General features: G+C 33.3%; 1 protein-coding gene and 1 pseudogene across 3 annotated transcripts in view; one reads left to right on the forward strand and one right to left on the reverse strand.

Annotated features, from left to right (window-relative positions):
• Positions 1 to 1,486, forward strand: part of ADAM2 (ADAM metallopeptidase domain 2) — a 102,904-nt gene extending 101,418 nt beyond the window's left edge. For 2 of the 3 annotated variants that reach the window (XM_031950738.1, XM_031950739.1), the window contains one exon: positions 1,169 to 1,486. Coding sequence is in view for 1 of the 3 variants with exons in the window: in XM_031950739.1 (XP_031806599.1) it covers positions 1,169 to 1,191 (23 nt within the window). In the remaining 2 variants the exon portion in view is untranslated. The remainder of the gene's footprint in view (positions 1 to 1,168) is intronic. The other variant, XM_031950737.1, reaches the window with a different exon arrangement.
• Positions 1,487 to 5,194: 3,708 nt separating this feature from the next.
• Positions 5,195 to 14,712, reverse strand: LOC100926350 (annotated as a pseudogene).
• Positions 14,713 to 24,112: the final 9,400 nt, after the last annotated feature.

Here is a 24,112-nt window from a genome sequence, read left to right on the forward strand (position 1 = left end):
ATAAAATAGGGATCTCCTGAGTAAAAAAATATCCTTTTCCAATGCAGGTTAGGCGGAGGGGAAGGAAGAGGGAGAGAGAGAGAGAGAGAGAGAGAGAGAGAGAGAGAGAGAGAGAGAGAGAGAGTGTGTGTGTATAGGAAGAAGGGAAGCATAAAGAGACAGAAAGAAAGGGAGAAAGAGAGAGATAGGGACAGAGACACAGAGAAGACAGTGAGACAGGTGGAGAGAGGTATAAAAAAGGAGGAGGGGAAAAAAGAGGGTTCTGATTATAGAACATTATATATATAGTTTTGTCAAGCTTTTTCTCTTATATTTCCTTTGTTATAAGGCATAGTTCTCTGGAGTAGAAGTGGTGGGGAGAAGGATATGTTGGGAAATATAGGTGCAGTAAAAGTAATAAAAGATATCAAAATGTTTTAAAGTCAATACACCTGGAAAGTGAATAATGTCTCTTGTTCAATAGTTTTTTTTTTAAATGGATCAGATTCATTTTTTAAAAAGTCCTATTATTTTGATATGTTACTAAATTCTTAAAAATTATGTACTAGATTATAAAGCTAGAATATTGAACTTTTTCTCTTGTTATGTGAACATAATTATAAGACAATTCCAGCTCATTTCCTAGATATTTCAATATAGAAATATAAAATTTTAATTTTTGATGGCAGTATACCTATATAGGAGCAACTTGAAAAGTTTTTGAATAAACATAAACTAAAATACTGAAATGATGAACCTGTAAAAAAAAGTATTCCAATTTTAAGAAAATAAAGTTCAAGAGAGAACTGGGTAAGAATTGTAGCTCTTTTTTTACATTTACAATTTGTGTATCCTGACAAATCACTTAATGTCTTTGAGATTACATTTCCTCATAGAGTTGCAAATTGCTTGGTAAATCCTAACGTATATAAATGTGACTTATTAATAACTGTGATTTATTTCTTCTTGATAAAGATTTTTATTGGAATGATATCAACTTATATCACTTCCTTTGTCAAGAGAACTCAGCATTTCTGGCTAAATATACGTACAGCTAAAATACATGAAAACTGTTTTGAATTGTGTGACCTTGATTGCTTTAAAAAAATGTCAATTTAGGGGATTTTTGGTTCTGATATCTGTCAGTTATTTTCCAATGATTTCAATGTTACTCATTTCTTTTCTACAGGTTTAAGAGCAGAGGACATGTGAACAGCTGACTACCTGGACTAGACAAAGTGCTTACCTGCTTGGAAGAATTTGAGTTATCTTGGCTAATACAATGGTTTTTTATTCTCTTAAGAATTATTTGTTTATGTGAAATAAAATGTGTGTCTATGTGTATGAAACCCATTTTATGTGCCTATGGTGGACTGGAGAAGATTTAGCTGGGGAAGAGCATTATGAAAGATAAGCTCTGTGTTGAACAAAATGTGTCCTTTTGACTCATACTCCTATAGTTCTTGCTGCTCTTATAAAGACTTTTATTGAAATAAGTCCTGGTTTTGGACTCAAAGGACATGAATTCAGAATCCAGCTCTGACATCTTTGACCTTTGTGACCTTGGTCAAGTCACTTTATTTCCGTGTCTGAATTTCTTCATATGTAAAATGAGTTAATAACTCCTAAGGTCCCTTTCAGATCTTTATAAGATCATAAGATCAAAACCTCTTCAATTTACAAATGAATTATCTTGCCAAAGGTCATGTAGGTAAAAGAACACAATTAGAAAGATTTAAACTCAGGTGCTCTTGAAGTGGATAGAGCACTGGGCTTAGAATCATGAAGACTCAGCTTGATGAATTCAAATATGGCCTCAGACACTCACTAGCTGTGTGACCCCGAGAAAGTCTCTTAACCGTCAGTTCCTCATCAATAAAATAAGCTGGAGAAGAAAATGGCAGACCATTCCAGTATCTTTGTTAAGAAAACCCCAAAATGAGATCATGAGGAGTTGGACATGATCGAAGAACAAGAACAACAAAGTTTTTGACTTTATCTAATACTTTATCCACTATATGTGATATGGAAATACATTATTTTATAAACCTCTGAATTATTCATCCTGGTATGACTGAATATACTGAAATGAGAGCACATGCTCATGTTTTTCTGTCCATTAGTTCCAAGAAGTCACTTGTATCATGACAGAATATTTGAGTTGGAAGGGAATTGAGAAATCACCATTACCTATATTATGAATTCCATGTATCTATCCTATCTCAAATAATCATCCTACCTCCCCTTAAATACCTTTACTATCCAGTGATGCATTCAGCTCATTTTTAGATAGATTGAATTATTAGGGTTTTTAAAAAGTAGGCCAAAATATATTTCTTCAGAGCTTTTACCCATTGCCTCTGGTTCTGCTTTCTAGGGCCAAGTAGAATAAATCTAGACACCCAGAAGACTATCTTCTCATCCAGAAATGAAACAACAAAAAAGATAAAAGAGGAAATGGGACTCCTATGTACAAACAATGGCAATTATACAACTAAAAATTAAGGACATGCTTATCAATTAGGGAATGGCTGAACAAATGAAGTGTATATACATGTATGTGTATGTATGTATGTATATGAATGTAATGGGATACTGTGTGTTATGGGAATTAAGGATAGTTTTAGAGAAATCTGGGAAAATGATGATGTAGAAGTATAGAACTGGGAGAAAATATTATTTTATAACAATATTATAAGGCAGGCAACTTTGAACTACTTAACTCTGATAGACACAGTGACTAACCACAATTTGAGGAGTCCATTGATGAAACCTACCTTTCTACCTTAGAAAGGTATCTAAGAAAATACCTTTCTAAGAGAAATGTTGGATTGAGTAAAACTAGAAAAATTTGGGACATAATATGGGATTTTGTTTTGCTTGAGTATCATATTTTGTTTTTAGTTTTTTTTTTTTAACATTTTCCCAATTACATGTAAAAGAATTTTAACCATTCATTTAAAATTTTTTTTGAGTTCCAAATTTTCTCTCTCTCTCTCTGCCCTCCCTCCTCCTTGAGGAGGCAAACAATTTAATGTATTAGATATGTGCAGTCATGCAAAATATCTCCCTATTAGTCATGTTGTAAAAGAAAACACAGACCAAAACCAATAAGAAAAATAAAGTTTAAAAAAGTAAGGTTCAATCTTCATTCAGATTCTATCAATTCTTTCTTTGGAGATAGATATTATTTTCTTATTATAAGTCTTGGGTCACTGTATTTCTGAGAATAAATAAATAATTCACAGTTTATTATTGTATTATATTAGGGTTATTACATAAAATGTTTTGTTTTCCTGTACTGCTCACTTCATTTTGTATCAATTAATGTAAGTCCAGATTTTTTAAGAGAAACTTGCACATCATTACTTATAGCATAATAATATTACATGACAAGTACCATCACTTATTCAGAATTCCCCAATTTATGGGGAATTTCCTTCAATTTCCAATTCTTTCCTACCATAACAAGAACTGCTATAAATATTTTCATTTTCAATGAATAATTTTTTTCAGTTAGCTTTTTTATCTCCTTTTCCATTTGGTCAATTTTATTTTTTTTCTTTTTTATTAAAGCTTTTTATTTTCAAAACATATGGATAGATGATTTTCACCCTTGCAAAACCTTGTGTTCCAAATTTCTCCACTTTCCCCCACTCCTTTCCCATAGATTACAAGTAATCCAATATATGTTAAACATGTACAATTCTTCTAAACATATTTCCATATTTATCATGCTGTACAAGAAAAATCAGATCAAAAGAAAAAAATAAAACAAAATGCAATCAAACAAAAAAGTGAAAACACTATGTTGTGATCCACACACAACTCCCACAGTCCTCCCTCTGGGTACAGATGGCTCTCTTCATCACAGGACCATTGGAACTGTTCTGAATCACTTTGCTGTTGAAGAGACATGTCCATCAGAATTGATCATTATATAATCTTGCTGTTGCCAATTTTAATTTTAAAGGAGTTATCTTCAGTGTATTTTTTTTCCATTTTGCCTCAGAAACAATGTTAAAGAAAAGATTCTGGAGTGACAGAACCTATAAAAAGATGGAGTGAAACAGTATTCCAGCTTAAGATATCTTAGAAGGAGTTCAGGAAAAGTATTTCTTACTTAGGTAAAATGGGAGTATAGTTCAGTGCAGATAGTGTCCACACAAGCCATCTGGAGACTTTTAACTAAAGTACAGATCAGCAAATGATGACCCTTAATCTTGGTTTACTAGGCTAGTGGCACAGCATGCCAACTGTGAAATCTCCTGCCCCAGAACAGATGGCAAATTGCCCTTCCTGGAAAATTGCCAGTCCTGGAAAATCCCTCACCCCTTGTACAACAATCTAAGTTAGCCAAGCCACTTCAGCTCATTGAATAAGTCACCAGCACCTGAGAATCCAGTGCAGAAAGCCACCTTGTGCTGGCCCCCAAAACAAAAAGTTGGGCCAGTACTCCCTATGCCCCAGGAGCAAAGCTCAACTTTAAAAGACATGAAATTTATTAAAAATGTATATAAAAACAACCAGGAAAAAGGCCTGAGCATAGAAAAATACTATGGTGACAAAAAAGCTCAAAACACAAACTCAAAAAAGGACAACAATATGCCTACATATGAAACATTAAAGGAAAATATGAATTATCTCCAAGCCCCAAAAGCATTCTTGGAAGAGATCAAAAAGGATTTTAAAATAAGAGAAGAAAAATTTGAAAAAGATATGAGAAATAAGGAAGAGAGAGTCAACAGCTTGAAAAAGGAAGAACAAAAATCTACTGAAGAAAACAATTCCTTTCCCCCCCATAAAACCCATAACTTTATTTGTCTTTAAAATGATCTTTGTAGAGTTAATTACATGGCTAAAATCCTTGAAACATTTAAAGCAATTCAAGACCCAGGAAAAAGACATACTTGGGTCACATCAAGTATCATATTGGTTAATAATAAACTATCCTCACATAAGAAAAGAACATCACTAAACAAATGAATTAAGAATGAATTAATGCAAGGTACTTTTAGGTAGTGATAATGGTATACATACACATACACACATTATATATATACATGTGTGTATATATATATATGTTTAGCTGGCTAGTCTCCCTTATGACCATCAGCACATTAAGGGCATAACAAATTTTATTAAGTGCAAAACAAATTGAAGAAATTAATGAAAACACAAATTATGAACTGTCAGTATCTTAAAATATTTAGTATTATATGAAACCATTCTTGATTTCATTGTCAACGAATCTGTGATTCATATTTCGGATAGAATTCATAGACTTTTGGACATATTTAGAATTCTATATTTACTAGCCACTGCCTTGTTGATTTCTTTAATTATAATCATTAATCTGATAGTATGTCAAATAAGATTTCATATACACAGGCACATTGTTGAATTCTTTGGGAGTTAGTAAAATTTCTTTAATTAGTTGTTGTTTGGGGAGTTTCTTTGAATGTTCAGGTGCTGTAATTTTAACTTGATTTTCCAAATGGAAAGGAATATTTTCCTTAAAGTTATGTATTTCTTTGTAATTTCCATCAAGGGATTCTTGTAACTCCCTAAATTAATCTCTATGTTCTTAATATTGAACTTCCAACTCCAACTTGTTTTAAAAGGTCATTTAGAAGAGTCATTTCTTGTCTAATTTTCTAAAATATAGTCTTTAAGGCTAGATCGTATCCTATGTTTTTAAGTGCAGAATTTTCTTAACATAGGAAATTTTTTCATTAATATGAGAGTACAAGTCTTCCAGCTCTACACCAGTCAGGCTTTATACTTGAAGAAAACAATTCCTTAAAAATAATATTGGCCAAATGGGAAAAAATCTATTGAAGGGAAAAAAAAACTTCCTTAAAAAAGATGACCAAATGGAAAAAGGTACAGAAGAGCTAACTAAAGAAAATAATTCCTTAAAAATTAGAATTGGGCAAATGGAAGATAAGGACTCTATGAAATATCAATCAATCAAATAGGGAGCTACACTTCCAGGAGCCAAAATAGTAGTGTAAGAAGTAAATCACTGTAATTCTCTTATGCTCACCTTTAAGCAGCCATTAAGATATTGCCTCAGGACAGATGCTGGAATGGAAGAACCAGCAAGGAGAAGAGGTGAAACAATCTTTTGGCCCAGAAAATTTGGAAGATCAGCAGGAGGATCTCATCTCAGGTAAAGGTGATGATGATATTGCAGCTTCTCAGTGAGCTGGCATTCATCACTACCTCAGCAAACCATCAGGAAATCCTAAGGCCCAGTGTGGTGGAGCTGGCAAAGGCCAACACTAGGATTCCTCACATTCCTTAGACACAAGGTCTTGGTGCTTTGTGTCTTGGTACCATCAGCATAGCAGCAGGTAAACACTTAGAGCCTGCAATTACTAGCACAAGAAGCCTGAAACAGCATTCCTTTCATTCTGGGAGTAGAGCTCAAATTTATTTTTTTGACTTTTTAAAAAATTATTATAGCTTTTTATTTACAAGATATATGCAGACAGTTGCAAATCCTTTTGTTCCAACTTTTCCCCTCTTTTTCCCCCACCCCTTCTCCCAGATGGCAGGTTGACCAATACATGTTAAATATGTTAAAGTATAAGTTAAATACAATATATGTATACAGGTCCAAACAATTATTTTGCTGTACAAAAAGAATCGGACTTTGAAATAGTGTACAATTAGCCTGTGAAGGAAATCAAAAATGTAGGCGGGGAAAAATAGAGGGATTGGGAAATCTATGTAGTGGTTCATAGTTATCTTCCAGAGTTCTTTTGCTAGGTGTAGCTGGTTTGATTCATTACTCAATTCATTGGAACTGATTTGGTTCATCTCATTGTTGAAGAGGGCCACGTCCATCAGAATTGATCATCATATAGTTTTGTTGTTGAAGTATATAATGATCTCCTGGTCCTGTTCATTTCACTCAGCATCAGTTCATGTAAGTCTCTCCAGGCCTTTCTGAAATCATCCTGCCTGGTCATTTCTTATAGAACAATAATATTCCATAATATTCATATACCACAATTTATTCAGCCATTCTCCAATTGTTGGGCATCCATTCAGTTTCTAGTTTCTGGCTACTACAAAGAGGGCTGCCACAAACATTCTTGCACATACAGGTCCCTTTCCCTTCTTTAAAATCTCTTTGGGATATAAGCCCAGTAGTAACCATAAACTCAGAAGAGGCCAACAATGTCAAAATGTCTGTAGGCAAAACCCCAATGAAAAATGGGAACTGGTATCAAGTCCAGAAAAAGTCATGGAAGAGCTCAAAAAAGCTTAAAAATCATATAAGAAAGGTAGAAGAAAAATTGGGGAAAAAAACGAGTGATGCAAGAGAATTATGAAAAAAGTCAACAATTTGGAAAACTGTTTAAAAAGTAAAATTGGTCAAATGGAAAAAAGAGAGACAAAAATCCACTGAAGAAAACAACTCCTTAATGAAAAAGAAAGTACAAAAGCTAATTGAGGAAATTAAAAGATAGAATTGGGCAAGTGGGGGTAATGACCATGAATTAATTAAATAAATTCAAAAGAATGAAAAAATGAAAATATAAACTACCTCATGGGAAAAACAAGTGACCTTAAAACAGACCCAAGCAAGACAATATCAGAACAATTGGTCTATCTGAAAGCCATAATTAAAAGAAAAACCTGGACAGCATCTTTCAAGAAATTATCAAGGAAAACTATCCTGATCTCCTGGAATCAGATTGTCAAATAGGCAATTGAAAGAATACATTAATCACCTCAGGAAAGAGATTCCAAAATAAAAACTCCAAGGAACATTATAGTCAAAGTTCAGAACTATCAGGTCAAGATAAAAATACTGTAAGTGGCCAAAAAGAAACAACTCAAATATCAGGGAATCGCAATCAAGATTACACAGGACTTGGCAGCTGCAACATTAAAGAAATGAAAGTTAGAGAGCAAGATATTCTGGAAGGCAAAGGAGCTAGGACTACAACCTAGAATCACTTACTTGGAAAAATTAAGTATAATGTGTCAAAGAGAAAAAAGAGACATTAAGTAAAACAGAAACATTTTGAACTTTCATAAGACCACTAACTGAAAATTTTAATCTAATATCAAGACCTGAAAGAAGCATAAACCGATAAAAGGGGAAAAGGGATTCAATAGAGCTAAACTGTTTACATCCATACTTGTGAAGATGATACTTATAATTCTTAATAATTGTATCACTAATAGTATAGTTAAAGGGAAAATACATAGAAAGAGAGTATGGATATAAGGTGAATTTGAGGTAATGCCATAAAAAATTAAGGGATATTATAGAGGGGTACACTAAATGTTGAAGGAAGAGAGAGATAGAATGGTATTGATTATTTCACAAGAAGAGGTGTAAAAGACATTTTATAGTAGAGGGAACATGGGTGGGTGATGAGCATTGTTTGAACCTTACTCTTATCAGTACTGGTTCAAAGATGGAATAATATGTACAATCAGTTGAATATAGAAATGTATTTTTTCCTGACAGGAGAGAAGAGATTAAGTAAAGATGGAGGGGGACTAACAGAAGTGAGGGCAGATTGAGGGAGGTAGTAGAAACAAAACACTGATGATCAGAGAACGAATGAAAGAGAAATAGCACAAACAGGAGAAGAAATGGGATGAAGGGAAAGATACAATAATCAAAGCTGTGAATGTGAATGGGATGACCTCCCTCCAAAATAGAAACAGATAGGAGAGTGGATCAAAAGCCAGAATCCTATAATATTTTGTTTAAAAGATGCATACTTGAAACAGAGAGACCTACATAAAAGTAAAGGTAAAGGACTGGAGTCCAGAGTTTAATAAGTTTCAGCTAAAAAAAAAGCAAGAACAGTAATTTTGTTAAATAAAATATAAAATAAATAAAATAAAAAGCAAATATAAACCTAAATAAAAGATAAAGAAGAAAATTGCATCTTGCTAAAAGGCACAATAGACAATGGCATAAAATTAATACAAAACATATATATACTAAGTGGCATAGCATTCAAATTATTTTGTTTTAATATTTTTATTCCCACAGTTACATGCAAAACAACTTTTACATTTGTTTTTAAAATTTTGAGTTCTAGATTCTCCCACTTCCTCCCCTCACTGCTTACAGTGACAAGGCCCATGTGAAGTTTTGCAAAACATTTCCATAAAAGCCATGTTTAAAAAGAAAACATAGATTCCCCTCAAAAAAAAAACTCTCAAGAAAAAAACACAAATGAGTATGGTTAGCATTTTTTCATCATAATTCCTTCAAAGTAGTCTTGGATCATTGTACAACTGAGAATAGCAAAGTCAATCACAGCTGATCATCCACAATTTTGCAATTATTATGTACACAGATCATTTCACTTTGCTTGAGCTCATGGAGGACTTCCCAGGTTTTTCTTATAGCATCCTGCTCATCATATCTTATAGAAGAATAATATTCCTTCATAGTCGCATACCACAATTTATTCAATCATTTCCCAATTGATGGGCATTTCCTCAGTTTCCATTTTTGCCCTGAGAAAAGAGCTGCTTTAAATATAAATATAAATATTTTCATACATATAGGTTCTTTTTTTATATTTTATGGTATTGTTAGGTCAAAGGATATGCATGATTTTATAACACTTTGGCCATTGATCATATCTTTTGAACATTTATCGACTGGGGAGAATCAATGTAAAGACTGAAATAGATAAAGATCTTATCTGCTCCATCCTTCTGGTCCCTCTCACATACTAGCTGTGAAACCTGCATATTAGTCACTTTATATATCCATCCATCTTCTCTGTGGGAAGCATTCACCATTAATCCATCAGAATTATAGTTGATGGTTCCTAAATCTTTCAAAACGACTCATCTTTCAGAATATTGACATTATAGTAGGGATTTTTCTCTTATAACTTTCATATTTTAAGGTGTTTGATTTTGTTTCTGTTTGCTACCACGATAATGAGTGAAAAACTATATATTTAAGCCATTCATATGACTCCATTATACTTTGCAAATAAAATTTCATTGAAATGCAATTAAGGAAAGAGGGTAGAGTTTTCCTAATGAAAATAGATAATAAGAAAAGAGTCTAACTAGAGAGAACGTTATGTTGTGATCCTTATTCAGTTCCCACGGTCCTCTCTCTGGGTGTAGATAGCTCTCTTCATCACAAGATCATTGGAACTGGCATCAATCATTTCATTGTTGGAAAGAGCCACGTTCATCAGAATTGATTATCATTTAATATTGATGATGTTGTGTACAGTGGTCTCATTTCACTTAGCATCAGTTCATACAAGTCATTCTATGCCTCTCTAAAATCATCTTCCTGATCATTTCTTACAGAACAATAATATTCCATAACCTTCTTATACCATAACTTATTCAACCCTTGTCCAACTGATGGGCATCCAGTTTCCAGTTTCTTGCCCCTACAAAAAGGGCTACCACTAACATTTTTGCAGATGTGGGTCCTTTTCCTTCCTTTAAGATCTCTTTAGGATATAGCCCAATAGAAACACTGCTGGGTCAAAGGGTACGCACACTTTGATAATTTTTGGAACATAGTTCAAAATTGCTCTTCAGAATGGCTGGATCTGTTCACAACTCCACCAACAATGCATTAATGTCCCAGTTTTCCCACATCCCCACATATGAGAGAGAGAGAGCCTTTATCAGAACCCTTAAATGTAAAAATGATTTCCCAATTTATTGCTTCCCTTCTGATCTTGTCTGCATTAGTTTTGTTTGCACAAAAACTTTTAAATGTAATATAATCAAAATTATCTATCTGGTGTTCAATTATGAGTTCCAGTTCTTCTTTGGACACAAATTCCTTCCTTCTCCACAGATCTGAGGGGGAAATTATCCTATATTCTTCTAATTTGCTTATTATAGCAAATCTAAATCATGAACCCATTTAGATCTTACTTTGGTATGTGGTGTTAAGTGTGGGTTGAACCCTAATTTCTTCTATACTAGTTTCCAATTTTTCCAGCTGTTTTTGTCAAACTGAGTTCTTATCCCAGGGGTCTTTGGGTTTGTCAAACACTAGATTACTAGTTATTACCTATTTTGTCCTATGATCCTAACCTATTCCACTGATTGACTACTCTATTTCTTCTTCATTAGCATTTGTTTTTCAGTGATTCCCTCGAAATTCTTGACCTTTCATTCTTCCAGATGAATTTTGTTACTATTTTTTCTAGATCTGTTATATAATTTATTGGGAGTTTGATTGGTAGATTATTTTAGGTAGTATTATCATTTTTATTATATTCCCTCAGGCCACCTATGAGCACTTGACATTTTCCCAACTGATCAGGTCTGACCTTTATTTGTATGGAAAGTGTTTTGTAGTTGTGTTCGTATAGTTCCTGACTCTCTTCGCAGATAGATTCCCAAATATTTTGTACTATTTATAGCTACTTTAAATGGAATTTCTCTTTGTATCTCTTACTGCTGGACTTTGCTGGTGATATATATAAAACTGCTAATGATCGCTGTGGATTTATTTTGTATCCTGCAACTTTGCCGAATTTGTGGATTGTTTCTAGTAGTTTTTTAGCTGATTCTTTACGGTTTTCTAAGTATACCATCATATCATCTGCAAAGAGTAATAATTTGGTTTCCTCATGACCTACTCTAATTCTTTTAATCTCTTTTTCTTCTCTTATTGCCAAAGCTAACATTTCTAATACAATATTGAATAGTAATGATCCATAGTGGGCAGCCTTGTTTCACTCCTGATCTTATTGGGAATTGTTCTAGTTTGTCCCTAGTATATATAATGCTTGCTGATGGTTTTAAATAGATACTATTGATCATTTTAAGGAAAAGTCCATTTATTTCTATACTCTCTAGTGTTTTTAATAAGAATGATGTTGGATTTTATCAAATGCTTTTCCTGCATCTATTGAGATAATCACATGATTTTTGTTAGTTTGGTTATTGATATAGTTAATAATGCTGATAATTTTCCTAATATTGAACTAGCTCTGCATTCCTGGTATAAATCCTACTTGGTCATAGTGTATTATCCTGGGAATGACTTTCTGTAATCTCATTGTTAATATTTTATTTAAGATTTTTGCATCAATATTTATTAAGGAAATTGGTCTATAATTTTCTTTCTGTTTTCACCCTACCTGGTTTAACTATCAGAACCATTTATGTGTCATTAAAGGAATTTGGTAGGATGGAGAACCCACTTCTAAAAGATCATCATGGCATGATATTCTGTAGTTCCTGAAGTAACTCGAACTGGCAAATTAATTATGTTGTCCCCTTTTTAACATCTTAGAACAAGGCATTTACCCTTATTATAGATGATACCTAAGTTATAGCATATAAATGCTATCACAGAAGTCACAAAATATATCATTCTGCTTTATGGTCCCTCTTGCCTCTGATCACTTTATAGTTCCAATTATCTCTGATCAGGGGACTCTATTATGAAGAAGGTCTTTGATTGGGTGCACATGTACTGGATTATCCACCTCCCCTATCATCTTTAGGCATTTGACATTGCAAGCTTTTTATTGGATTGTTTAAACAATGCTTCATTTTAAAAAATATATATGTATATTATATACTTTTTTATTTTTAAGGTATTTTCTTTTGTGGGATTACTTGCTTTACATAGGCACTAAGAAATGGTTAGTTACTAAATGCCATTGGGGGCAGACTAGGCCAGGATAAAAATTTCAGTTACTTGGTAGTAGCAGCTCTTGGGTTCTAATATTGAGCTCCCTGTTCAGTACAACTATTAGTAGCTTTTATTAAAGTTTTTTTTTAATTTTTCAAAATATATGCATAGATAATTCTTCAACATTAACCCTTGAAAAACCTGGTGTTCCAATTTCCCTCCCTTCCCCTATCCCTCCCCTAGATGGCAACTAGTCCACTTATCAATTGGAGAATGACTTGAATTCTTATAAATTTAAGTTAATTATCTATACATTTTAAATATGAGACCTTTATAAGAACCCTTGAATATAAAAATGTTTTCCCAGTTCATTGCTTCCTTTCTAATCTTGTCATTAGTTTTGTTTGTACAAAACCTTTGTTAACTTAATATAATCAAAATTGACCTATTTTGTGATCAATAATGATCTCCAGTTCTTTGGTCACAAATTCCTTTCTCCTTCACAGATTGGAAAGGTAAACTAAACTATGTTCTTCTAATTTCCTTATATCACTCTTTATGTCTAGATCATGAACCCATTTCAACCTTATCTTGATATATGGTATTAATGTGTGGGTCAATGCCTAGTTTCTGCCATGCTAGTTTCCAATTTTCCCAGTAGTTTTTGTCAAATAGTGAGTTCTTATCCCAAAAGTTGGGGTTTTTGGGTTTGTCAAACACTAGATTACTATAGTCATTGACTCTGATCTTGCGAACCTAACCTATTCCACTGATGGACTAATATATTTTCTTAGCCAGTAAATGGTTTTGATGACCATTGCTTTATAATAGGTTTAGGTCTGGTATAGCTAGACCACCTTCAGTGGCATTTTTTTTTTCATTAATTCCCTTGAAATTTTTGACCTTTTATTCTTCCAGATGAATTTTGTTTTTATTTTTTCTAGATCTATAAATATGTTTGGAACCTACTCCTTTCACTGTGAACAAGTTACTGGTTTCATGAATCTGCTAGTAAGGGAGTTTGGGACCTGAACTATTTCTTTGCTTGGAATAGATTTCCCAAGGGGGAGGACTGATACCACTTATATTTCTAGTTCCCTTTTGTTGTTGTTTGGTAGGGTAGGGAACGGAGAGTGATGCCTGGGATTGCTGCTTTAAATATTTTAATTCTCTAATGTTATTCCATTTTCTGTTACTTTGTGTAGTATTTTGGTCATTTAGTTTTGATGATTGTGATTTAAATATGGTAGATTATGTATATATTTCTTTTTTGTGAGGCTTTAGGTTAGAGAGATTATGCTGAAAACAATTACCCTGACATCTTTCTGATTGCATGAACCTTAGTTTGACATAATATTAAAGAGATTTAAGGTCCAGTGATGATAAGGAGCTGACATGACTTTAAACAAAACATGCCATGTCAGACTAGCTTCATTTCTCTTGACATAGTTACTAAAACAGATAAATAAGGGCAATTCTGTAGCTACATATCATAAAATTATAGATTTAGAGATAGAGGTCATTAAATCTAAATTTTTCATTTTATAAATAAGAAAATGGATACCCAGTTAGATGAGGTGACTTGAAATAGCCTTCCTCATTCCATGTCCAGTACTTATTCACTGCACTGCCTAATCTGACTATTTTTAGCATGACTAGAGTATATCAATGACATCAAAAGGAAAGACATTTGTGAAAAAGCCCAGTGAGAATCTAGTGATGTTGTCTATTTATTCCAGTTCATAATCTTTTCCTGATCTGCTCTCTGACATTTTTTATCCCTACTTTTTTCCTGTCTGCTTTTTTTTTTTTTTTGCATCTCCCTTTTACCCAGAAAGGCATACTTAGGGTTGTGCTAGAGCTGACTACAGTAAGAATTGATTGTTAAATTTTCAGTGTGGGTTTTTGCACCTGGTAAACCAGCAAGTACTCCAAATCAAGGTTTAATTTATTGCCTTGATGATTGTCTAGACTAAAGAAAATGATGAAGAAAAATGATAATAATGAAGATTAATTTTTAAAATGTTTTCTGAGTACATTTCCCCCCAAGAGAGACAATTGTTAAATATTTACCAGCACATTCCTGGGCATGTTTCACCCATTCTGGGCATTCATCAGTGGAGTAAAATAAATCACTACAGTATCAAAGAATCTAGGATTCTGAAGTCAAAGGAATCTTTGAGATTATTTTCTCTGATCTCTTTCCAGTATTCCCACCCCATACAATTCTTTTTTTCAGAATAGGAAATAAATGTAGAAAGTTTGTTATTAGTTCAGGCTCACATAACTAGTATAGTTAAGACATAGTTTTAGAATCCAGATCTTTCTCTTTGAAAGCATATCTCTTTCCCTTGTCTTCTGATTAAGAATGAATAGCAATGTTGAACACCAAAAAGAAAGGAAAAAGAAGCAAAAAAATCTACCTAATGGACACCCTGGGTTATCCACACACTTATACTCAGTGAGGTGACAGGCAGGTGATTACAGTGAATGGAGGGAGAAGGAAAAGTTGAGGGAGAAGCCATGGCTGAGAAGGCAACAAGGCTCTTTCAGTAGTTTCTTTCTTTCCTTCTTTCTGAACGGCTACTTATGATTTCTCTGTGTGGTTGAAGGAATTAGCCTAACAGAAAGGAAATTAAAGCTTGGAATATATTCTGCATTTGATAAACCGTGATTATGAGGAAGGCTGTGTATTTTTATTTTGAAAAGGACACCGTTGTGTTGAAGAGTACAATACTGAAGAATACTGAAGTGGGAGCCAGAAGATCTCATTTTTCTTATATGTAAAATGAAGGAATTGAAATAAATGCTCTTTAAAGTCTCCTACAGCCCTAAAACAAGTCAAGCTAATCCTATGGCCTAAGTGCAAATCCTGATTCTCCTCAAGATCTAATTCCACCCTTACTATCCTTTGTCATCTTTGTCTGGAAGGTCTTTAGGCACCTCACATTCATCTTGTCTGAAACAGAATTTATTATCTTTTCCCTAAAAATGGCTTAGTTGTTTCTCGTAAACTGTTTTGTTTTATCCCTTGCCCCTGTGTACAGGATGTCCTTTATGCCTGGAATGTTTTCCGACCTTACTAGGACTTTTTAGAAGCTTTAGAAGTTTTTGAACTTCTTAACTTTTCCAGGGTTAGCTCAGATGCATCTTCCTATATGAAGGCTTTCCCTGTGCCTCAACCACCAGGTGGCACTGGAAAGCCAACAAATCTATTATGTACCAAGTCACTAGACATACTTGATGAGAGTCTTGTTCCCACCCTTAATGTTCAGCTGAGCGGTTATCACAGATGCTAAGAGGTTATTTCCAACTATTTTTTTTTGTTTGTTTTACAAAGTATAAACACATCTCTCTAAAGGACATCAGAAGAGAGCTATGTCATTGGACAAAAGCCGACTATTGCATTTCAGGGCTTCAAATGTCTAATCGTTAGATAAGGTGGACAATTCGAATGAATCAAATCAGGATCCAGAAGTCAGGGAAGAACTTAGCTTTTCACTTTTTATGGAGAAGATTTTTCTCCACTTACTTTCCCATCCAATGAGATGTCCCATTCAATCAGTGTAAGAGCCTAGACATGAGCACAAAGAAGTAGTCAATGTCAGAGATAGCTTCAGAAAAAGATCCAGCAATAGACTTTAGTGACTTAGCCCTGGAAATCTGGAGCTGCCCTGTAATTTTGGCTCCATTAAGAGAAAGGAAATGGAGTTCTGGATTTGTGAATTGCCTTAGCCACATATTTTCCCAACATTGGGTCTCATTTGTATTGATATTGTACACACTCTTCCTTTAGATGTCATATGTACTTGTAGAAGAGGTTTTGTGGGAAATATTTTGCAGTATTGATTTTACTATGCTCTCTCAGTAAATACTTTTGCTAACAGTTAACTGTAGCTAGTAGTTGACTATGATGGTGACTCTGATCATAGTTGGACTAGATGCCCATTAGGTACTTGTAGAACCCAAGAAGATTAGCCATGCTCTAGAGATCCTACTTAGGAGTGTGAATACCTTGTTGGAAGAAAGTTCAGAAGAGGATTTGGGTTGGTGTGATTTGCTCTTTCTTCCTTAATGACTGGCCCCCTTCAGAGAAAGGATATCTTTTTTCAGATGTGAGCTTTCAGGTCTAAGGGAAGAGAATGTGGTCACTTTATGGTTCTCACACCTTTATGACTACCAGGCTCAACAATATTGGTGGATTTGCTCTTTCTCCCTCAAATAAATTAATTTCTCTTAAAGTATGAACCCCAATCAGAATTCTCATTGACAACTTAAATTTGGATCACATAGGGAACAGACTTGATATTTTACATCTATCTCCCTCCCAAGATTTTGTCTCCAGTTTGTTTCCAGTTTCATTGGCATCATTTAAATAATCAAAACTGGCAGATTCCAATAGCCGTCAAGATTTTTATTATATACACACACAAGCTATAAAATACATAAAATAATATAGTTTTTAAAAGTTAGCAGTTTAAAGACAGTCACAATCTGTTGCTGGGGGTGAAGGTAAAGAAAAGAATTTGAATAAGAGTAAGTGAATTCCCCAATAGCTAGTTCTCCATTACAGAATGGGTAAAGCATGGGAGTAGAGCTGATGACAAGTGAGAGGCCCTCTACCTTCCAAGAAAGCAAAAGAGGGTTAAAACAAGGCATTTTTTTTACACTTTTACAGTTTTACAGTTACAGCATACAGTGAGTATGCAAGCAATTCACATAGTCAGCGATTGGTTTCAACTATATATGCCTGGGTGCTCAGTGCCTTCCTCTATCACCAGAAAATAGTAATAATAATAATAATAATATCTAGCACTTATATAGTCTTTTACATTTGTTTCATTTTATCCTTACAATCCTAGGAAATAGTTGCTATTTAATCTCCATTTTATAGAAAGGTCAGCTTAACCTTAGTTAAGAGGCTTGTTCAAAGTCACACATCTGCTAAGTATTTGAATCAGAATTCAAACTCACATCTTTGGGACTCCAGATCCAACACATTATCTACTGAACTATCTAGCAAATGGAAAAAGAAAGCAAATGGACTAGATGAGCGTCTGCTCTGGCTCCAGTTTTTGCTGTTCTTCACATATCTATGCATCCATTTGTTTCTCACTTGCTTTTTTTAAACCCTAAAGCTAGCATCTAACCAAAGCAACTCTGGACAGAGTCTTATCCACTGGTGGAGAACTGTTCCCCTTTGCTCCATGTTCAAGCCCTTTTTGAAGAATTCATAAAACATTGATTGTATACTTTGAATTCGCTACAACAATGTAAGTTCTTTGATGACAGGAAATGTGAAGTTTTTGTCCTTATAGCCTCATCCTAGACTAGCATTTTGCACATAGTAGACATTTTTAAGATGTTTGTTGAACTAATGCAGTGTTGGTGGAGTTGTGAAATGATCCAACTATTCTGGAAAGCAATTTGGAATTATGCCCAAAGGGCTATAAAGCTGTGCAAACTCTTTGATTCAGCAGTCTCAATACTAGGTCTGTATCTCAAAGATAATAAAAAAGGGAAAAGGGGACATATGTGCAAAAATGTTTGCAGCAGCTCTTTTTATGGTGGGAAGATGCTGGAAATTGAATGAATGCCCATCAGTTAGGGAATGGATAAATAAGTTATGGTATATAAAGGTAATGGAATATTATTGTTCTGTGAAAACATGCTGAGCAATATTAGGAGAGCATTGTACACAGTAATAACAAGATTATATGATGATAAACTATGTTGGACTTGGCCATTTTCAACAATGATGTGATTCAGAGCAATCCCAAAAGACTTGGAATTCCACATTCAGAAAGAAAAGTATGGAAACCGTGGAAACATATTAAAGTATAGGATTTTTACCTTTTTTTGTTTTCTTTCTCATGTTTTTTTTCCCTTTTGTTCTGATTTTTCTTGGGTTATATGACAAATGTGGAAAAATATTTAAAAGAATTGTAGACATTTAACCTATATCAGATTGCTTGCTGTCTTGGGGAAGGAGAAGGGGAAGGTAAAGGAGGGAGGGAGAAACATTTAGAATACAAAAATCTTAGAAAATTGAATGTTATATTTAACATGTATAGGTTGACCTGCCATCTGGGGGAAGGGGTGAGGAGGAGGGGAAAAATTGGAACAAAAGGTTTTGCAATTATCAATGCTAAAAAATTACCCATGCATATATCTTGTAAATAAAAAGCTATAATAAAAAAAGAAAATTGAATGTTAAAAATTATACATGTATTTGGAAAAAATAAACACAATTAAAATGAAAAAAATATGTTTGTTGAATTGAATTAAATTATGACAGTAGATCTGATGAGGTATTGACTAGATTCGTTTTTAGGGAAAACTGCCATAGTAGCTTGAGACCATGTCTTGGGATGTTAGGAAGAGGATATGTATTATGTTGGCTATGTTGCAGCTTTTTAAGCTGGAGTATGGAAGTCTGTGCCTAGAGCCAGGTACAGGAGGGAGACAGTATTAAGAAGTGACAACAACAGCCAACACTCTTGAATTCTGGAACCAATACCCAGTCAGGTTTAGATTACAGAATGGTACTGCCAAGGGAACCAATTAGAGAAAATTAGAGGAAACTTTGCCATGACTTCTTGCCTTCTTTCAAAACTGTCCCACAGTACATGCAAGTATTTCTTTCAAATAGATCATCTATTCAAGCCTGAAAGGTGGGAATATGTGAGTCCCTAACCCCACCATGATCACCAGGAAAACGCTGGCTGGAATCCAGTTATATTATGTATAAGAAAGATCTGTGGCATGAAGAGTTCAGTTTATATTTGGGGTACAACATGCAGGTACATTCTATTAAATGTTTAACAATTAGTTGGGTCCAAGGTCCCCAAACTACATACATAAGTGCCTGTGACATAATTTCAAGCTTAATCTGAAAAATTCATTTATTAATAATAGTTTCCTATTGCTTTCTTAAGTCTATACAATTCACAAGTTAATAAATCGAGCTCTGAGTTTTAGTATTAGTTATTATCTGAAGTGCAAATGCTCAGACTGAAAATTTAATAATTAACTCTAAAAAGCCTGTTTAAGCTGGATCCAGCATAATCCTAGGTTCAGTACCATTGGATGTGAAATTTGTGACCTTCAATTCTTCTTACTGAAAGTTAAGAGATGACTTGAAGTGAAGGATATTATCTCAAGTAACTTGTCCAGTAGTGCATAGTTAGCTAATTAATATCTGAGATGAGAGTTCAGACTTGGATCTTTATGTTTCTAAGTCCAATGAACTTAGCACCATACCACGTAACTCAGGAAAAATACAATAATAAGGGACAATTTGAAATATAACTTTTCTTTATAATTGCATAATTTAATAATAAAAATTCTACTCTCTATGGAATATATGGCTTTATTTTGTGAAAACTAAAGTTGTATACATTATGAAAACATAAAATCTCTCTTAATGGCATATTCTCTACATGTGGTCACTATGCTAAGCACTGGGGAAGACAAAGGAAGCAAGGCAGTCTCATTCCCTTCTGAATCTAATAATGGAAAAAAAAAGATAAAAGATGGGTAAGCAAAAAAAAAACATTGTTTGAAGAGAGAGAGAAAGAAGGAGAGGGAGAGGGGGGAGAAAAGGAGACAGAGAGAGAGAGAGAAAGAGAGAGACAGACAGACAGAGAAGAAAATAGAGACAGGGACAAATTCATAAAAAGAATTTGAATAAGAGTAAGTGACAGAGACAGAGAGAGATAGAGATAGAGAGGTAGAGAGACAAAAAAAGAAAGAAAGAGAGAGAGAGAGAGAGAGAGAGAGAGAGAGAGAGAGAGAGAGAGAGAGAGAGAGAAAGAAATATATTCAGATTTCTTCCCTGGGTATAGATAGGATTTTTCATCATAATTCCTTCAGAGTAGTGTATCATAGTACTGCTGAGAATAGCAAAGTTGTTTACAGTTTACAGTTGATCATCTTAGAACATTGCTATTACTTCATACATAATACATTTCACTTTCTTTGAATTCTTGGAGGATTTTCCAGGTTTTTTTCTGAGACCATCTTGTTCATTACTTCTCATAGAACAATAATATTCCATGACAATTGCATATCACTATTTATTTAGCTATTCCCTAATTAATGGGATGAACTCCAATAAAATATAAGTGAATAGCAGAGTGGATTAAAAAAAACAAAATCTTACAATATGTTTTTTTACAAGAAACACCTTTGACACAGAGAGACACTTGCAGAGTAAAGGTGAAAGGCTGGAAGAGAATTTATTATGCTTCAGCTGAAGTAAAAAAAAAAAATAGGAGTAGCAATTCTGATCTCAGATAAAGCGAAAGTAAAAAAATTTGATTAAAAGAGTAAGAAAGGAAAGTACATCTTGATAAAGGGTACCATAAACAATGAAGTAGTAATGATATCAATGTATATGCACCAAGTAGTAGAGCATACAAATTCCTAGAGAATATATTAATCTAATTTCAGGAAGAAATAGCAAAACATTACTAGTGGGGGACCTCAACCTTCCCCTCTCAGAATCAGACAAATACAGCACAACATGAACAAGAAAGAAATTAGGGAGATTAATAGGATCCTAGAACATTTACATATGATAGACCTCTGGAGGAAATTGGCAAGAGACAGAAAGGAATATACCTTTTTCTCAGCAGTACCTGGCACCTACACAAAAATTGACCATGTATTAGCGCATAAAACTCTCACAATCAATTGTAGAAAGGCAGAAATAGTAAATGTTTCCTTTTCAGACCACAATGCACTAAAAATCATATTCAATAAAGGGCCAGGAAAAGATAGACTAAAAACCAATTGGAAATTAAGTAATCTAATTCTAAAAAATGAGTGGGCCAAACAACAAATCACAGATTCCATAATCTCAACCAAGAGAATGAAAATAGTGAGACAACTTACCAAAATCTATAGGATGCAGCCAAAGCAGTTCTCAGGGGAAATTTTACATCTCTAAATAGCTACATGAATAAAATAGAGGAAAAGGGGATCAATGAATTGGGCATGCAACTAAAAAGATTAGAAAAAGAACAAATTAAAACCCTCCAATTAAATACCATTGAGAAATTCTGAAACTCAAAGGAGAAATCAATAATTGAAACTAATAAAATTATTGAAGTAATTAATAAAACTGAGTTGGTTTTATGAAAAAAATTTAAAAATAAATCTTTGGTTAATTTGATTAGAAAAAGAAAAAGAAAAAAATCAAATCACCAGCATCAAAAATGAAAAGGGGAAACTTACCACCAATGAAAAAGAAATTGAATCAATAAATAGGAGCTCTTTTGCCCAGGTATGTGCCAGCAAATCTGACAATCTAACCTAAATGGATGAATATTTACAAAAATGTAAATTGCTCACATAAACAGATGAGGAAATAAATTACTTAAATAGCCCCATTTTAGAAAAAGAAATTGAAAAAAGCCATTGATGAACTTCCTAAGAAAAAATCTCCAGGGCCAGATGGATTCACAAGTGAATTCTACTAAATATTTAAAGAACAAATAATTCCAATATTATGTAAACTATTAAAAAAGGAGATCTGAGAAATTTCTTCTATGATATAAATATGGTACTGATACCTAAACCAGGAAAAGCCAAAACAGGGAAAGAAAATTACAGACCTATCTCCCTGATCAACATTGATGCAAAGATTTTAAATAAAATTTTAACAAAGAAATTACAACTTATCAGCAGAAAAATACATTATGACCAAATGGGATTTATACCAGGAATGCAGATCTGTTTCAATATCAGAAAAATTATTACCATAATTGACCATATTAATAACAAAACCAACATAAATCATGATAATCTCAATAGAGGCAGAAAAAGCTTTTAGCAAAATATACCATCCAATTTCTGTTATGAACACCAGAGAGAGTAAGGATAAAGGTAGCTTTCCTTAAAACAATAAGCAGTATCTTATCTAAATTCAACAACAAGCATTATTTGTAATGGAGAGAAGCTGGATGCATTGCCAATAAGATCAGGAATGAAACAAGGATGCCCATTATCATCACTATTATTCAACATTATATTAGAAATGTTGATTTTAGCAATAAGAAAAGATAAAAAAATTAAAGGAATTGTAATAGGCAATAAGGAAAAAATTTTTATTTTTTGCAGATGCTATGATTGTATACTTAGAGAATCCTACAAAATCATCCAAAAGTCTACTGGAAACAATTCACAGTTTTAGCAAAGTTGCATGATATAAAATAAAACCATACAAATCATCAACGTTTCTAAATATAATTCAGAAAGCCCATCAGCAAGAGATAGAAAGAAAAGTTCCATTTAAAATAACCATAGACAAAATAAAATACTTGGGGGTCTACCTGCAGAAACAAACCCAACTACTATATGAATATAATTATAAAACACTCCTCACGCAAATAAAGTTAGTTAAATATTTGGAAAAATATCACTTGCTCATGGGTAGGCTGAACCAATATAATAATAATGACAATTTTGCCCAAAATGGTTAATTGTTCAGTGCCATACCAATCAAACTGCCAAAAAAATTTTTTTAGAATTGTAAAAAAATAAAGACAAAATTCATCTGGATGTACTAAATGTCAAGAATATCAAGGGAATTAATTAAGAAAGAAATGCAGAGGATGGTGACTTAGCAGTACCAAATCTAAAACTATATAAACTATAAAACTATAAAAACTTTAATTTTATCAGGAATGCAGGGCTGGTTCAATATTAGGAAAACTATTAATATAATTGATCATATCAATAACCAAATTAGCAAAAATCATATGATCATCTCAATAGATGCAGAAAAAGTATTTGATAAAATCCAACATCAATTCCTATTAAAAACACTTGAAAGTATAGGAATAAATGGACTTTTCAATTAATAATCAGTAGCATCTATTTAAAACCATCACTAAGCATCATATGTAATGGAGATAAACTAGAACCATTCCCAATAAGATCAGGAGTGAAACAAGGTTGCTCACTATCACCATTACTATTCAATATTATATTAGAAATGCTGGCTTTGGCAATAAGAGTTGAGAAAGAGATTAAAGGAATTAGAGTAGGTAAAGAGGAAACTAAATTATCACTCTTTGCTGATGATATGATGGTATACTTAGAGAACTCCAGAGATTCTACTAAAAATCTATTAGAAATAATCCACACCTTTAGCAAAGTTGCAGGATACAAAATAAATCCACATAATCATTAGCACTCTTGTATATCAGTAACAAAATCCAACAGTTAGAATTACAAAGAGAAATCCCATTTAAAATAACTACTGATAGCATAAAATATTTAGGAATCTATCTGCCAAGGGAAAATCAGGAATTATATGAGCAAAACTACAAAACACTTTCCACACAAATAAAGTCAGATCTAACCTATTGGAAAAATGTTAAATGCTCTTGGATAGGGCGAGCAAATATAATAAAAATGACAATACTACCTAAACTAATGTATTTATTTAGCACTCTACAAATCAGACTCCCAAAAAACTATTTTAATGACCTA

Source organism: Sarcophilus harrisii, chromosome 2, assembly GCF_902635505.1.
Source record: "Sarcophilus harrisii chromosome 2, mSarHar1.11, whole genome shotgun sequence".
In the NCBI taxonomy this organism is placed as follows: domain Eukaryota; kingdom Metazoa; phylum Chordata; class Mammalia; order Dasyuromorphia; family Dasyuridae; genus Sarcophilus; species Sarcophilus harrisii.